The following is an 18171-nucleotide window of genomic DNA, read 5'->3' as shown; positions in this document are numbered from 1 at the left end:
TTCTTTCCACAAATAGAAATTCCTTTTCTTTTGCTTCCTGGGAATGCTGCTGTTTTCAGTTTTGTTGTTGAGTTTGTTTTTACTATACACAGTAGCAAAAAAGGAAACTTGCTTGTTCTCTCTCATCAGCGCATATATGGAATTTAAAATTCATAATTACTGTATATCAAAAATGCCTGTGATGGTGGATCCATCAATTAGAGCAAAGATTCTTGACCTGGGAGCCATGGATGGAGCTCAGAAGTTTTATTTTAATTCTTTAGGACAGTTGCCTGGCTCACATTTGGAATTTAATAGATGATTTCCTTTTTCTTGTTTTAATGCTTTTCTAGTAATCTGCAGCAAGATCATATCACGCTGATAGGAGGTGAGGGAAAAAAACTCCAATATATATAGAGCTTTATGTAGTGCTTTGTTTAAAAAAAAAAAAAAGAGGTTTTATGGGGCTCCTAGGTGGCATAGTCTGTTGGGCATCAAACTCGGTTTCAGCTCAGGTCATGATCTTGGGGTTGTGAAATCAAACCCCACATCAGGCTCTGTGCTCTGCACAGAGTCTGCTTGAGATTCTTTCTCCCTCTCCCTCTGCCCCTCCCACTTGTGTTCATGCACTCGCTCTCTCAGATAAATGAGTAAATCTTTTTTTTTTTTAAGATTTTATTTATTGATTTGACAGAGAGAGACAGCGAGAGAGGGAACACAAGCAGGGGCAGAGGGAGAAGCAGGCTTCCTGCTGAGCAGGGAGCCTGATGTGGGGCTCAATCCCAGGACCCTGGGATCATGACCTGAGCTGAAGGCAGACGGTTAACAACTGAGCCACCCAGGTGCCCCAATAAGTAAATCTTTAAAAAAAAGACTGGGCGCCTGGGTGGCTTGGTTGGTTAAGCGGCTGCCTTCAGCTCGGGTCATGATTCCAGAGTCCTGGGATCGAGCCCCGCATCAGGCTCCTTGCTCTGCGGGGAGCCTGCTTCTCCCTCTCCCTCTGCCTGCTGCTCCCCCTGCTTGTGATCTCTCTCTCTCTCTCTCTCTCTCACTATCTCTCTCTCTGTGTCAAATAAATAAATAAAATCTTTAAAAAATAAAAAAATAAAAAAAAGACTGGGGTGCCTAGGTGGCTCAGTCACCTGAGCATCCGACTCTTGATTCCAGCTCAGGTCATGATCTTAGCATCATGGGATCAGGCCCTATGTCAGACTCCTTGCTGAGTGTGGAGCCTGCTTGGGATTCTCTCTTTCCCTCTCAAAAAAAAAGAAAAAAAAAACAAAAACTGAAGGTTTAGTTCTTTTACAGTGGAATACTCTATTTTCATTTTAGTGTTATTTTCTCTTTATGTGGACTATGTCTAATCAGAGCTAACATTCTTGTAGTCACTTTCTGCATCATTTTCAGTTTCTGCTCAGGCTCCAAATTCTGCCATCACAGCTCAGACTGGCGTTGGGGTGGCTTCCACAGTCCACCTAAACCCCATGCAGTTGATGACAGTGGATACTTCTCATGCTCGACATATCCAAGGGATCCAGCCAGCACCCATCAGTACACAGGGGATACAGCCAGCCCCCATCGGGACTCCAGGAATACAGCCAGCACCAATGGGCACACAGGGAATCCACTCAGCAACCCCAATCAGCACACAGGGACTTCAGCCTGCACCAATGGGTACTCAGCAGCCTCAGCCTGAAGGAAAGACTTCAGGTAATTTGAGTTTTTTGCGTGGAAGTTGGTGTAGAAGAAAGATATACTAGGTTTAAATCATGGTTCTACCACATACAGGCTTGGTGGTCTTGAGTAATTTTTCTGTGCCTTAGTTTCTTCTTTTAACATGAGTTGCGTAGAATTTATCTGTCAGAGTCATTGTAAACATTAAAAATTATGTACATCAACAGCCTAATGTGCGTTTGCATGTGGTAAGAAGCACTCTGTAAAGTTGAGAGAGCAAATTCACCTTTATTATAGTGTTCTGATTCTGTTTAAGGTTTTCTTTGGACTTGTATGTAAAGCTGTAAAATTAATGTATCATTTTTAGGGATTGTTGGTATCATTTTTAGGATTGAGAGGCAATGGTATTTCACAAAAATTGTGGGACATTATTTCTTGAAGTATGCTACATACTTACCTGATTTATTAGTAGTTATGATTACACAGCAAAGAGAAATATGCATCAGCAGACTTAGTAACCTCTCTCACTTTGCCATCTGCTTTGAGACAGATGAACATTGTGTTCATTCCTTACTTTCTTGAAATTGGACAGTCATAGCATGGGTACTCTTAATTCTGGAGATCTAATTGTTTTTGTCTTAAGTGAAATTTTAGTAATGTTTCTTTTGTTTCCTTTTCTTCGTTGTTCTCTCCTGCCCCCTCCCTGTCCTCCAGCTGTGGTGTTGGCAGACGGAGCCACAATTGTGGCCAACCCTATTAGCAATCCATTCAGTGCTGCTCCCGCAGCAACAACAGTGGTGCAGACCCACAGCCAGAGTGCTAGCACCAACGCTCCAGCCCAGGGCTCATCCCCCCGGCCAAGTATCCTCCGGAAGAAACCCGCCACGGATGGGTAGGTAGAGCCAGTAGTGCCACACGACACCTCTAATTCTGGATATAATTAGTAGAAACAGTAGGCGCTCGTCCAGTGCTGGTAGCAGACTCTAAGCTCTCATCTTCTGTAGCATTTTTTAATCTTTCAAAATAACTTGACCACAGGCTTATTCAGTAGAGCCTTGCCAAGCAAAGACTGTAGGACAGTAAGAATCCATGAGTCATGGCGGGGGCGGGGCCAGTTTTATAAGCAGCCATTGCATACTATAGGAGTTCCCTCTAGTTTATGGGAGTTTAATTCTAGACTCTCTGAGTAGCTTCTAATAGACCCTTCAGGCTTGTCTGGGTAGGCACGTTAATGTGTACTATGTATTTTTTTTCCTTATTGACAAGCATGAATTGTTGCTCAGGGCAAATAATATCCCAGGTGTATTAAGTAAGGGTCATATTTAGTAGCACAAGTGTACTGTGTCGTCATAGGACCTCTGAGTTGGTGTGGGTCCTGGGCAGGAAGGTATGTGCTGTGCCCTGAAACTTCACTTGAAAACTTGGGAGGTGGAAGATGGGCAGTCACACTTCAGAGAGCAGCATTTCTGTGGCTCCACGGAGCTCATGTGCTTCAACAGCAGAAGATTATAAAGGTTAAAGCATAGCGAGAACATAAGCTGCTACGTCTGTACGGGGTTTCCAGATGTGCAGGACTCTGCCTCAACCAGAGCCTCTTTTAAAGATAAGTCAGTCTGTGGCAAAGGAACCTTATCAGTGAAAATGCAAGGCAAAGCTCATGCTTAACATGGCAGGCTGAACACACACTTCTAAATTTCTTTTCCCCTCAAAACCCTATAGAACTTTTAGCAAAGAGGCTTTTTAAAAGGATGTAAACACACAAGGATGGGTAGAGTAGGAGAAGACAACAGCAACCAAACTTTGAAGCTGGAAAGCAGGTAGATGGGTGATCACTCACTTAACTGTGCAAAAGCTGAATTTTAAGTCTGTAGAGAATGTTGAGACGCATCCTCATTTAAATTGCTGAAGCTTCAGAAGGAACAGGAACAGAAAGAACAAGGGGTGGAAGGAAGCTGGGCTGAAATGTGTTTGAGAAGGTTAGAGCCCTGCATCCCCTTCGCTACCCACACTTTGTCGTACACTGCTCCTCCCAACCCCAGAATGTACCCAGAGGGCTAAATTCTGCAGCTGGTCCACTGGGATCAATCAGCGTAAGGAGGGCCAGGAGTATTTTACCAGACACAGATCTGCAGAGTGCTAAGACTACCAGTCCACTTCTCCCTTTTAGCTGGCAGGACCCTGGCAGTTGATTGCTGTAGACAAAAAGTGAGATGAGGACTCCACTTTCTTTCTAGGATCATCCAGCCCAGGAGGAAAGATGCAAAGATACCAACACTAGGGATTTCGTAAGGTCAGGAACCAGATCACCCTACAGTGAAACTTAAAGTAGGCAATGTCTGGGGTGCCTGGGTAGCTCAGTCAGTTAAGCATCCAACTCTTGATTTCAGCTAAGGCCATGATCTCAGGATTGTGAGATCGAACTCCTCATCGGGCTCCGTGCTGGGCGTGGAGCCTTACTCTTTCGCCTTCTCCCTCTGCCCCTCCCCCACTCCTCTCTCTCTCTTTCACTGCCTCTCTAAAAAAAAAAAAAATAGGCAAGTTCTTCAAGTTCAGAGGTTCCAACCAACGTTAGTCCCCCACTCCTCATCATGAACACGCAACCAGGGATAACCAGGTATCTGAGGGGCCTTCTAGCAGTGCAAGATACAAACCATTAGACATACTGGAAAACGCAGCCTGGAAGACGCAGAAGCTAAGCAATGAGAATAAAACTAAAAACAAAAAGCAAAAGCAAATAAAGACCAAAACTGTGAATGCTGTCTTCAAAGGACAAAAAAAGATGTATCCATGAAACAGGAAGGCAGCACTACACAAAAGGAACATTTGGAGGACAAAAGAGCGTCCTGAAATTTAAACTACAAGAGTAGAAATCGAACTCAGTAGAAGAGTTGGAAAATACAGTTGAGGAAATCTTTCAAAAGTAGAGTTAAAAAAAACCAAAAAGATAAGAAACACAAAAGACAAGAAAATTAGTTCAGGAGGGCCCACCTTCAAGTAAAGGAGTTTCAGCAAGAGATCAGAGAAAAGGAAGGAGATCACTTCAAAATAATTCATAGAAAATTTCCAAACCTAAAGGGCATGAGTTTCCTGATTTAAAGAACTACGAAATGCCCAGCACAATAGACACTGTGGACACAAATAAACCGACACCAAGATAAACATCTTGAAATTTCACAACTGCGGAGATAAAAAGATCTTCCCCCTTCTCCTACACTTCGTCACCTCCCTACAACCCTTCTGCTGTGCCCCCGTAACTGACTGTGTCATCATCAGAATTCCCTGTATCCTTTCTCTTTGAGTGTACCGGCTTTCCTTTTTTTTTTTTTTTTTTTTGGTGATACATAATGTATTTAGATGATACATAGTTCTTTTAATGTATTATACACATTTTCTAGAAAAATGGAATATTACATGTGATTTTACAGTTTTTTTCTTCATACAAAGTAGACATCTTTTCATATCACTACACATAGATCTACATTATTCTTTTTAAAGAATGCATAATATTTAAATATAAAGGTAGACCATCATATGTGTACATAATCACTGTCTTACTGATAAACCATTTGGATAGTTTTCCGTTTTTCACTCTTACAAACATTGCCGAGACAGACATTATCCTCCAGTGGTCCTTGTGGACTCATGGTAGCTTTTAGGATAATTTCAAGAAGAGGGAACTCTGGATCAAGGGGTGTGTGCATTTTTAGTTTTGACAGATATTGCCGAAGTGCCTTCCAAAACAAACCATGAATTAACAGCCCCATCACATGTACAAGTTCCTGCATTTCCCTCAACCCCAGTCCTGGTTGTGATTTCTCTCTGTAGTCTGCATTGCTATAGGAACACATTCACATTTTTTTTTTTTTTCCGGGAAGAGCCTTGTAGAGAATCTGCCTATTTGCCACTGGATGGTGCTCGTTTTTGTGTGGACTTGGAGGGCTTGAAGTCTCCGAGGTAGAGTCTGGCTGCTGCCTCCTCCATGGGGCACACTGCTCTCATTTGCCACAGACTCTGACTAACCCCTCTGTGCCTGCCTTCTTTAACTAGAATCTGGTTCTCCCATGGGGTCTTGACTTCCTGCACTCTCTCCAAAGTAGTGACCGTCTTTCCTCCCCATCCTTCTGTCACTAGGCCTGGTGGTGGGGTTGATGTCTTTGTGCCTCACTGCCACTTTCATGCCATCCCTCTTGGAAAGCACTCAGTCTGTATTCAGATTTCATAAAATTTGCAGTTGAAAAAGTACTTTCACATATCCAAGTTATTCCAGGCACACTGCAACGTTTTCTAATAACTGAATCAGATAACAGTTTTAAATTCAAATTATTTAAATGAACTACCATTAAAAATTTTGCTCCTAGTCCACCAGTCAAGTGCTTTGTAGCCCCATATGGCTTGTTGGTCAGGGCAGCTCAAGAGGCTTGATCACATTCCAGTTGATTTCCGCGTATGTTTGTACATCCTTCAGAAGGTCCATAATGTCTGGCGCTCATTCTGTCCGAAATGATTTCCCAGCTCTCTGGCTTCTCAGTTACTTAACCGCTTCCCTGTCCTCCCTCCTCTATCAGCAGCACACACCCATAAGTGCAAGCTCTCCTTGACCTCTTCTGTCTTCAGTGTCCCACAGCCTACCTTCTGTCTTCCTACCTCACGGGCAGTGGTGTTGCAACAGTACCCACTGGGGAACCTTCGATCCATTGATGCTACCACCTTTGCATTATTCCTCACTGCTTTTCATGGCCTTTCTCTGTTCTTCCTGACTTAGTTTCTGTGGTCCATTACAATCACTTCCTTGCCCCCCCCCCTTCACTTTGTCAGAAATAGTCAAATCCAACTTCCCGCTGAATTTGTACAGCAGACTGTGGTGGGGTAAACAAGCTTGTTGACTGGCCTTGCTTAACCTCACAAACCTCCACTAGGATCTTACAGGGGACCAACACAGAATGCTTCCTAAGCCTCTCTCCTGGATAGCTTTTTACCTCTGCTCCTCTCAAAGCTTCCACACTTCCTCATCTGTGTTAGCCACCAGCTAATGAATTTGTTCCCTATTTTTTGAGAAAAATGGAACTTTCACCAACTCTAGCTTTCACATCTCCTTACCTGCCAGCATCTGTATCCCATGCTCTACTCATCTCATCTGTTCCTATGGATGGACTCTCGGTGCTTCGGTGCTTCGCTGACCTCAGCCTTTCTAACCTGCTGAGAACAGTGCTGTAACACTTCTCCCTCTCTCCTACTTAGTCAGCGTTTTCTTGCTAGTGTATCATTCACATAGCAGGTATAAACATGCTGTTATTTCTTCCATCTTAAAACTCTTCTGTTAAGTCACCTTGCTCCCCTAACTACCCCATTTTTTTGCTCCTATTTTCAAAGAAAGGAGTTATGTGTTTTTGCTAACTCCAGTTTTTCTTCCAGTTTCTTTCTCTATTAGCATTTTCACTAAGGTATGGAAAACTGCAAAGGTAATGCATGTATGGTGTAATTAGCACAAGTGAACACAGCATGCAACGCTATCTACATCAAGAGAAAGAACATTACCAACACCTCCCAAAGGCAGCTAACCAGTTTTTCTTTTGACCCTGTCGATTTGCTTTTCCTCTTTTTGAACTTCTACTGAATCATATATTAACACGTTTTTGTGTGAGTCCACCTTCCCTCCCTTGATTTGATGTAATGCACCCACTTTATTGCATGTGATTATAATTTTTTTATTGCTATATGAAACGCCATTGTATAATGATAGCAGAGTTTATCCATAGATCTTTGGGTTGTTTCCAGTTTGGGGCCTTAATGTTATCCTGAATGTTTTTGTGTATGACCTTTAATACAATGGTAAATGCATACCTAGGAGGGGATTTGCTGAGTTGTAAGCTGTACATATGTTGAGCTCTGGTAGACACTGGCAACAGTGTTTCCAAGTGTTTATACCCCTGTACACTCTAAGTAGCAGGTGGGGATCATCACTGCATTCATAATCACTAACACTTGTTATTCTTTAAGCTTGGTTATTCTGTGGCTGTGTAGTGGTGTATCTCATTGGGTTTAATTATTTTCTTTGTTTTCTGGGGGGTTAGTGGAGTTGGTCTTGTTTATTTTTTACGTTTTATTATGGAAAACTTGAAACATAATAAAATGTTGAACTTATGAATGTATACCCATCATTCAGTTTCATTTATCAATTTATCAGCTCATGGCCAGTTTTGTTTAATCTACATGCCTGCCCACCCCCTTCTCCATATTATTTTGAAGCAAATTCCAGAGAGCACATCATTTCATTTGTATATATTTCAGTATGTGAGTATGTGTCTATTGAGATACTCACTAAAAAATATAACCTTGTAATATCATCAAATATCTAGTCATTGTTCAAATTTCCAGTGGCCTCAAATGTCACAAAATTTTTGTTGATTTGAATCAGTATTCTGATAAAGTGCCCACATTGTGATCAGTTGATAGGTCTCCTAAGACTCTTCTGTAGGTTTCATTCATCTCTTTTTTTGCGTGAGATTTATTTGTTGAAGAAACTTGGTCTTTTGTCCTGTAGACTTTTCCCTCTCCCTCCCTGGATTTTTTTCAACTGCATCCACATTGTATTAGTTTCCTAGAGCTGCCGTAACAAATTACCACAAATCTGATGGCTTAAAACAACAGAAATTTATTCTCACAGAGGTGCCTGGCTGACAGTCAGTAGAGCGTGTGACTCTTGATGTCGGGACTGTGACTCTGCTGAGCCCCATGTTGGGTATAGAAATTGCTTAAAGATAAAATCTTTAAAAAAAAAATTATTTTCACAGTTCTGATGGCTTGAAGTTCTGAAATCAAGATGTCAACAGAGTTGGTTCCTTCTGAATGCACCCAGCGAGAATCCATTCCATGCCTCCTTCCTAGCATCCGATGGCTCTTGACACACCTTTGGCTTGTGGATACATCACTCCAATCTCTGCTTCCATATTCACATGTTCTTCCCTGTGTCTCTGTGTCTCAAATCTCCCTCTCCTTTCTGTGATAAGGATACCAGTCATTGCATTTAAGGTCTACCAAAGCTAGAAGGATCTTACTTTGAGATCTCTAACTTAGTTACATTTACAAAGACCCTGTTTTTTTTAGATTCACAGATACAGGGATTAGGACTTGGATATATTTTTAGGGACCACAATTTAACCCACTACCCCTGTAGTAAAGTTTTGCTGTTCTTGTCTCCTCCACACATTTTCTCTTAAGTTGTTACTTGAATCTAAAGCTTGATTAGATTTGCATATCTTTTTTTTTTTTTTTGGCAAGAGCACTTTATAAATTAAAATGATGTTTGGTGGTTACCCTTTTTGAGATGCTAGCAGACTTGATGATTACTATCTAGATCCATTAATTAGGCTTTGCAAAATGGTATTTTCTGGTTCTAGCCATATTCTCTTAACCCACTCTTGTCTAGCATTTGCTCCCACCACTGTGCCAAAACTAAACATGTCACGATTACTCACCACTTTCACATTGCTGAGCCCAGTGGTTCTCAGTCTGAGCCGTATGTGGCCTCTACTGCATGGCACAGTTGACACTAACTTAATCAACTTTTCTCATTTGACTTCCAGGAACTTTCTCAGGTCAATATATAAATACATAGACATAGGGGCGCCTGGGTGGTTCAGTCGTTAAGCGTCTGCCTTCGGCTCAGGTCATGATCCCAGGGTCCTGGAATTGAGCCCCACATCAGGCTCCCTGCTCAGCGGGAAGCCTGCTTCTCCCTCTCCCACTCTCCCTGCTTGTGTTCCCTCTCTCACTGTCTCTTTCTCTGTCAAATAAATAAAATCTTTAAATACATACATACATATGTAGACATAATAATCATGAACCTTACTATGGATTTCAGGTTTGATCATGAGTAGAAAGGAGATGTGGCGTACTAGAAGTATCAGCTAAAAGAGTCATAGCGGTTGCTTCCTGGAGAGAGATGGGCAGGAAATGGGGAGGGCTGGGGTGGGGACCTGCTGTATTTTGTTAAAACCTTTTTAGTGCGATTTGGCTTTTTCAATAATGTAATTTTATTACTTTGATAAAATTTTAAAATCCACTTTAAAAATGGCTTAGCCAGTGTAGTGCTTTTATTTTCCATAGGTATGCCTAGCAGCTATGTACTTCATATCCTTTAATGCCCTCGGACTGTTGTTTTCTGGGTTTGTCTGGTCTCTTTCAGAATGGCAGTTCGGAAAACCCTCATTCCTCCTCAGCCTCCTGAAGTGGCTAGCCCTCGAGTGGAGAGCTCTATGCGGAGTACATCCGGGTCACCTAGGCCTGCAGGGTGAGCACATAAATGTTATCACTCTTGCTTCCAACTGCACATAATTGGAGAGGAAAAAGCCCAGCACATGTGACAAATTTTCTGTAATTGGCCTATGTGCATCTTTTTACATCCACTTCCTAGCTGTGTGACCTGGACACATTGCTCAGCCTCTCTGATTATTATTTATGAAATAGCCATACTTATAACATCTGCTTCATAGAATTCTTACGTATTTAAATGAAATGATGCATTTAAAGAGGACAGAGCCTGCCTCACAGTAATCCCCAATTATTATTGCTATCAAAAATGGCGTCATGGGGCGCCTGGCTGGCTCAGTTGGTCGGTTAAGTGACCGACTCCTGGTTTCGGCTCAGGTCATGATCTCAGGGTCGTGAAATCGAACCCTGCATTGGACTCTGCACTGAGCACAGAGTCTCCTTGAGATTCTTTCCCCCTCTCTTCCTCCCCCTGCTCATGCTCTCTCTCTCAAATAAATAAAATCTTTTTTAAAAAATGGCATCATGACAGTAGGTAATATATGCTGTTTTCTTTATTCTTTTTAATTCCACAAGTAATATTATTTTGGGAAAGAGAGAGACAATATAAAAATATTTAAAATGTAAAGTGAAAATCTTTATCCTATTCTCTATCCACCTTGCCAATCTCCCTAGCCAGGAATCATACTGATTGGTAACAGTTTTAAGTATCTTTCCACATGTCTTTCTCTATGTACACATGTAGATTGAGTCTTAAAAACAGGATCTTGCTGATTAGATTGTTCTGCATCTTTCAGTTTTTACTTATATCGGTAATAGCTTGCCATAGTGTGATGTATTTACACCATCATAAAACTTCAAGAAAAAATGATGATTGCCCTGTATGGGCCAGGTAACGTTTTTTAGAATCTGGGAATATAGGAGAATGACTAAGATGAAGTGTCCATTCTCTTTAAGCTTATTTTCTAGTAGATGTAGAGAAGTCAATATGTGAAGAAAAAGAAGGCAGTGTGAAAGGAATGTAAGGCAAGAGGCAATAGGCAATAGGAGGAAGAGGTGATGCCGTCCAGAAAGCCTTCTCTGAGCAGAGGTTTAAGAGCATGAAGGAAAAGCCACATGCTTCCTGACGTCCAACTGCGTCAGGCCAAGGAAAGAGCAGGGGCCAAGAATTTGATGTAGGAGGACATGCAGTCGTTACTTGCACATTAGTGCAGTAAAGCAAAAATAACCATGCAAGGGCAAGCTGTGAAAACTGAGCTTAATTTTAGGGGGTAGGGGTTGTGCTTATTCTCTTGACCTTTAAAACATTATGAAAATATTCAAAACTCTTAATGTCAGTTACCATATATAGAGAAGTGAAAAAAGTAGTAAAATTAATGTTTATTTGGTACACTGTAATTTAAACATGAGAAACACTGAGAATTAAAGTTTTATTTCTTTTTAAAAACTAATCGGGGAGTTGGAACATTGCTCGCTGCCTTCACATTGTATAACTCAATGATGAAGAGCACAATAGTCCTTCCATGCATTGGTGAATTGTCATGCTCCTTTCTAAGTTTGGATCTGCTTCTGACATTTTATCCTTTGTCTTTTCAATGGTGGCAAATTATCTCCAAGAGTTTCTTTAATGTGAAACTTTCTGCCAGCATCACTTCTAAGGACATCTTCATCTTTTTCATCAAAACCCTCTGCCCTGACTAATGTGTGGAATCCGGGTGCACATTCACGCAGCATCTTTTTTGTTGTTGTTGTTATGTTAATCACCATACATTACATCATTCCAAGTGGAAACTTAATTGCATTTACAATCTGAAGGAATCTGCTCTGTTCAAAAAATGTTTTTATCCAAGCTGAAAATAATACACTATAACTAAGTGTCCCACAGTGCATATTTTGCTTGATTTAGGCTTTTTGGATAAAAATATGTGACCATTCTTCCAGATGTTTTGTTTATATGGTAGGTAACATCTCACTGTTTTCATTTTTGATTGGTTACCAGCATAGAAAGAATATGCTGGGTTGTGCAAACAAGTCTTTATAATTCTAGGTAAAATATTTGGACCTATTAAACAAAAGTTAGGGAAAAGAAAAGCATCTCTGAAAGTAGGTAGGTCTACGTAACCTGTTTATCCAGTCTTTTTTTTTTTTATTATGTTATGTTAATTACCATATATTACATCATTAGTTTTTGATGTAGTGTTCCATGATTCGTTGTTTACATATAACACCCAGTGCTCCATTCAGTATGTGCCCACTTTAATACCCATCACCAGGCTAACCCATCCCCCCAACCCCCTCCCCTCAAGAACCCTGTTTGTTTCTCAGAGTCCGTAGTCTCTCATGGCTCGTTCCCCCGCTTCATTTTTCCCTTCCTGCTATCTTCTTTTTTTTTTTTTTTTTTTTTAAACATATAATGTATTATTTGTTTCAGAGGTACAGGTCTGCGATTCAACAGTCTCACACAATTCACAGCGCTCACCATAGCACATACCCTCCCCAATGTCTCTCACCCAGCCACCCCATCCCTCCCACCCCCACCACTCCAACAACCCTCAGTTTGTTTCCTGAGATTAAGAACTCCTCATATCAGTGAGATCATATGAAACGTCTTTCTCTGATTGACTTATTTCGCTCAGCATAATACCCTCCAGTTCCATCCACGTCATTGCAAATGGCAAGATTTCATTCCTTTTGATGGCTGCATAATATTCCAGTGTGTGTGTGTGTACACCACATCTTTATCCATTCATCTGTTGATGGACATCTTGGCTCTTTCCATAGTTTGGCTATTGTGGACATTGCTGCTGTAAACATCAGGGTGCACATACCCCTTTCACGCAGCATCTTTTAACTGTGCTTGTAGCTTCACCACATAGCTTAACATTAATTCATCAACGTTAATTTTTTAACTTTTGAAATAAACCAGCCTTTATTGGCCAAAAAAGGTTTTATTGTTGTTTTTCATTCTCCTTGTAAGTGGCCATTTCCTTTCAGTGTAGCAGCTAACTGTAACACTTTGGCCTAAATGACTGGGATTTAATTCATTCATTCATTCATTCAGTAGTCATCAATCCAAAGTAGAAGTAAATATTGCATTTCACCATAGTGGCTTTCTGTTCCAAGTGTAGTCTCAACTAAAAGATGATATGAGATGACTTTACCATCTTTTTTAACATTCATTGGATTCTCTCTACATGGTCCATACCATATCTTCACACAAGCCTAGGGCTCATCCTGTCTTTGCTGTTGTTTGTTCCAAGTCTTTTAATTACATCCAATTTTACTTCCAGAATTACTGTTTTTTCCTGCATTTTCATTTTTCTTGGCCAGTTCTCACTCTCTTTCATCCATTATTGTAAAATTTCACCTGGGTTTATCAGTTGGGAAACAAGAGACAGTACAGCTCCACAGTTTGCCATCTGTGACAGTACAGCTCCACAGTTTGCCGTCTGCATAAACTGAATAACAGATGTGCATTGACCACTCACGGACATACTTCAAAGGAAGTGATGTGATTGGTCATAGATCATGATGCATAACTGTTAGTTACATAGTGATTTGTGGACTGAGAAGCTAGCAGCAAAGTTTGCATAATGTTGCATAGTTTATGTAACTACTCACAGTTAAAATACAGTGGTAACTGAAATTTGAACAGAGTTGGTGGGGGACTAGCTTAATATAGTTATACAATATAGTAGAATTCGCACATATCAGGATCTACAAAGTCAGGACTGCCTGTGTGTTAGGAACACACAAGGAACAGCAAGAGAAATCAACCTAGAACAAGGGGAGAGTTGCACAACATGGTTCAGCAATATAACTGAGGGCCAGATGATGTAGGGCTTTGTAGGCCATTCAGAATGCTTTGGATTTTATTCTGGGTGAGACTGAATGTTGTCAGAGGGTTCAGCCATAGGAGTGACATGATTTGACTTATTTTTAAAAGGATTACTCTGGCTACCATGCTAGGAATAAACTGCAAGAAAGCAAAAGTGGAAGCGGGGAGACCAAGTGAGAGATGATGGAACCTTAGACTATTGTAGAGGCTTGGACCAGAATGGAGGTAGTAAAAGTCATAAAATGAGTTCAGATTCTGGATATGTATCGAAGGTACAGCTGACAGAATTTTCTGATAGAGAAAAGGGAAGGAAGCCAGTGATAGCTGGGAGGTTTTGCATGAGCAGCTGCAGATAGAAATTATCCTTTCTGAAGTAAGGAAGGCTACGGGAATAACAAGGGGAAAAAAATCTAAGAGTTTAGTTTTAAATATTTTACTTTTGAGATCTCCAAGTGGTTAGATACAGCCAAGTGGAGATGTCAAGTGTATAGCTGCCTAAAAAATTCCAAAGTAGGTCCATTTCTAGAATTGAAGATAGAGATATATTATGCTGGGGATTAAGTTTTGGGAATTACAAGCAGATATATGTTTTTTAACACCATGAGAGTGGAAGAAAGTCCATTGATAGTATAAATAGAGAGTAGAAGTGGTACAAAGACCATGCCTTAGGATATGTCATTTTAGGAGATCAGGAAAATGAAAAACTAGAAAAGGAGATTGTATTCCTATACTATGTGATGTTCCCAGATGTGTTGGTGCCATAATTAATCCTCCATTAGTGAACACTTAAGTTATTTCCATTTGTCACTGTAATAAACAAGTAATACAGTGGATCTTTTTATCATTGAGCCCCTTTGCAAACATTTCTCTGGAATATATTTCTGGAAGTAGCATTACTGGGTCAAATTACATGTAGAGTTTAAATTCTGATACCCAATCACTGTACCTGTTTATATTCTCATGAAATGTGTTCCCAATTTCTTCACATTGTTGCCAACATTAGATAATTTTACAAATTTAATACATTACTTTTCATTGCTAAAAGTGTTTTGTTTTGTTTTGTTTTTAAGTAGCACTAGAGTTACTTTTAAGGTGCTAGGAAAAAATAGGGTTCCTGAAGGTGAAGAGCACTCTGTGGAGTACAAAAGTATATTCCTTGTAAGCAGCAGAAACTTGGGTGAGGAGGGGCTATTTGCAGAGTCTTCCCTGGACTGAGTATGGTTTCAAGGTAGGTCCCAGCTGGCCTTACTTGCAGTTGGCAGTCTGTTTCTGTGGCACCTGAAAGAAGAGAGCATTTGGACTGTGATAAATAACTAGCTGAAATCAGAGCAGTCTCCCCACACTCCCACGCCCAAGTGAACGGAATCTCATGTAAATTGCTGTTTTTAGGAATAGCCCAACTCATTCACTGATGAGTAATAAAAGGATATTTGTGGGAAGACAACTAAAATTAAAAAGTAGAAAAAGAGCAACAAAATATACTCATTTGTTCAGTAAGAACACTTACCAGAAAAGCAGGACAGATGAAACTTATCTTAAAAATCTGACTGTGAAGGGCGCCTGGGTGGCTCAGATGGTTTAAGCGTCTGCCTTTGGCTCAGGTCATGATCCCAGGGTCCTGGGATCGAGTCCGGCATTGGGCTCCCTGCTCCTTGGGAGCCTGCTTCTCCCTCTGCTTCTCTCTCTCTCTCTCTCTCTCTCCCCCCCTCTCTCTCTCCCTCTGTCTCTCATGAATAAATAAATAAAATATTAAAAAAAAATCTGACTGTGAATTCACATTACTTAATGAAGTCAGCACCACCTCAGTGAAGAAAAACACACAAAGATGAAATGCAGGCTCCCAAGACTAAATGACAGAACACAAAGGGGTGACACGTGAAGGGACAGAACTCAGTAAAGACCTAGAAGAAACCACAGAATGAAGGTAAAATTAAAATAGAAAACAGTATAGACATAGAGGATAGAAATGGAAAAAGTGAGCAAAATTTTAAAAAGAAGCAAAAACCATGTAGAACATAGTATGATACAAGTAAGATCTAACGTATACATGTCAACATCTCAGAAACCGATATGTGATTTAAAATTGAGGACACAATACTATCATTAATGTATTTTTAAGTGGTACACAAAATTTGATATATAACTACTGGCAGCTTAGATTCAGTGAAATACTGAAGTCAAGTGGTGTTGTTTGGAGATAGTAGGGGGATGGTTAAGGGAGGGCGGGAGACTTCTCAGTACATCTTTTGAAACATGAATATATTACTAATTCAAAGCCCAAAGAATAAGGAAAATTAAAATATTATAAAACAAAATAGATTTAGGAAGTAAATCCAAAAACTTCAAATAAATTTAAAAATTGAATTTTAAAAGAAGTCACATAATACTACTAGGCTATTACTTATGTATGCTTAGGTGTTTTCTGTCAGTCACTAATTCATCCTCAGACTCTCCACCAAACCTAAAGAAATCCTCCAAATACAGGCAAATGTGTCAGATCTCTCGGTTCCATTTTTTTCTTGATTATATCCCTCCCTCCTTGAAGCCTTGGTTCTACCTACTCCAGTCTGCACTGGTTACTCTCTGGACTTGGTGCCCAGCTATTATCCCTGGTGTTTCCTTTGTCCATCATTCTCTGAATTCCCTTCAACTCATCCCAGGTGCCTGTATACTTCCTTTAACTTGGTTTACTCTCTGATTTGTTAGAGCATCTCTTTTGTGGCAGAGAAGGAGTACATAAGATGTCAGGGTTTTTTGCATATCAGATAATGGCTTTATTCTGCCCTCTTTACTTGTAGCAAGAATTACTATCAAACTCCACTCATTGAGCCAGAGACCCTTGCAGTGTTAGTGAAAGACTTGCCCCTCATGTAGCACACTACCTACACTTGTGAGTTCATCGATCAGCCAGTGGCCTCAACTCCAAGCTCAAACACTGTGGAGTGCATTCACTCTTAAGTCCACTTTCTCTCTGTTGTTGAGATTGGGTAAATTATATTGATCTGTCCTCAACCCTACTGATTCTGTCTCCACTCTACTACTGACAATATCCAGTGAGTTTATTTGGTCAATTGTAATTTTCAGTTCTATAATTTACATTTGGTTCTTTTTATAACTTTGATTTCTTTGCTCAGATTTTTCTATTTTTTCATCTGTTTCAAGTGAATCTGTCATTGCTTGTTGAAGCACTTTTATGATATGTGTCCTTATCTGATAATACCTTCATCATTCATCTCCTATTCAAGTTGTGATTTTCCTGGCTCTTGATTAGATGAGTAGTTTTCTGTTTGGACCTGAACATTTATGGTCTTATAAGACCCTAGAATTTATTTATAGCCTCATGTTTTAGCAGTTCTCCTCTCAGACGACCCCAGTTAAGGAATAGAAAGCATTGCCTCCTTACTGCCAAGTGGGGGACTGAAGTCCAGGTTCCCTGTTTGGCCTGTTTTGACACCACTTCAGTGGTGAGATTGTAGAGAGAACATTGAGGTGCCTTATTATAGCCTGGCAAGTGTGGAAGCCTGGGATCTCCACAGATATGCAAGAGAGAATGGAGATGAGACCACAATTGCTTCTGTGGTGTCTCTCCGGGGCAGAGCAGTTACTGTCTAAAAGTTTTCCATCTTGCTGAGTTGCTCCTGTCTTGGTTCTTTGAGCAGACTTTTCTTAGGACTTTAGTCTGTGCCCTTTGACATTTCTGTATTGTGGTTCTCCAGGACCCAGTCTGGAACAGATGAGGCAAAAAGGAAACCCAAGGAATTCCCTGCAGTGTCATTCCTTTGGTCCTGAGGTCCCTAGCCAGTCTGTCTTCATCGTTCAACAGCTGTTCTGATTGTTTTATATATAGTACTCATGATTTTCAGCTATACTTAGCAGGAAGAACAGGAAAAAGTAGGTCTGTGCCATCTTTCCATAAACAAAATTCCTACCTGCACACTTAAATAATACAATGGCTGGGAGAAGTTGAAATTGAAAATCTCTTTTTCAGGGTGCCTGGGTGGCTCAGTCCATTAAAGGTCTAACTCTTGATTTCGGCTCAGGTCAGGATCTCAGGGTTGTGAGATTGAGCCCCACTTTGGGCTCAGTGCAGAGTCTGCTTGAGATTTTCTCTCTCTCTTCCTCTCTCTTTACGCCTTCCCTGCTCATGCTCACTCACTTGCTTAATTTTTAAAAATCTCTTTTTCTTTGTAGATGATGTCTTCAACTTTATCTTAGAACATTCTCTTCTAAAGTTCTTAATATGAAAACCTGTAAACATATAGTAAAATAGAGGAAACAGTATTCAGCTAGATTTAATTTTTAATATTTTGCCATATATTACCTTTTTTGGTGTAATTAAGTTACAGAATTTTATGCTTAATTACTTGTGTGTTTTGACAATTTAATTATGATGTATTCTAAGTGTGGGTTCT

The 18171-nt window shown here is 40.4% G+C and overlaps 1 protein-coding gene and 1 non-coding gene across 11 annotated transcripts in view; one reads left to right on the top strand and one right to left on the bottom strand.

Annotated features, from left to right (window-relative positions):
* The window catches only part of SAP130 (Sin3A associated protein 130), an 82447-nt gene that overhangs the window by 36276 nt on the left and 28000 nt on the right, over positions 1 to 18171 (top strand). For 8 of the 10 annotated variants that reach the window (XM_028101339.2, XM_028101345.2, XM_028101343.2 and 5 more), the window contains 3 exons: positions 1387 to 1689; positions 2368 to 2545; positions 9839 to 9943. In XM_028101339.2, the coding sequence (XP_027957140.1) occupies positions 1387 to 1689; positions 2368 to 2545; positions 9839 to 9943 (586 nt within the window). The remainder of the gene's footprint in view (positions 1 to 1386; positions 1690 to 2367; positions 2546 to 9838; positions 9944 to 18171) is intronic. The other 2 variants (XM_028101342.2, XM_028101341.2) reach the window with 1 other exon arrangement.
* On the bottom strand, positions 16550 to 16703 carry LOC114207379 (small nucleolar RNA SNORA62/SNORA6 family). Its single transcript, XR_003608852.1, has one exon. It is a non-coding gene; the product is annotated as a small nucleolar RNA SNORA62/SNORA6 family (small nucleolar RNA).

Source organism: Eumetopias jubatus, unplaced genomic scaffold (genome assembly GCF_037043125.1).
Source record: "Eumetopias jubatus isolate StellerSeaLion01/CBP00866 unplaced genomic scaffold, mEumJub1_p1.0 scaffold_3, whole genome shotgun sequence".
NCBI classification, from domain to species: domain Eukaryota; kingdom Metazoa; phylum Chordata; class Mammalia; order Carnivora; family Otariidae; genus Eumetopias; species Eumetopias jubatus.
Note: the sequence above shows the minus strand (reverse complement) of the source record. Positions and strands in the feature narration are given on the sequence as shown.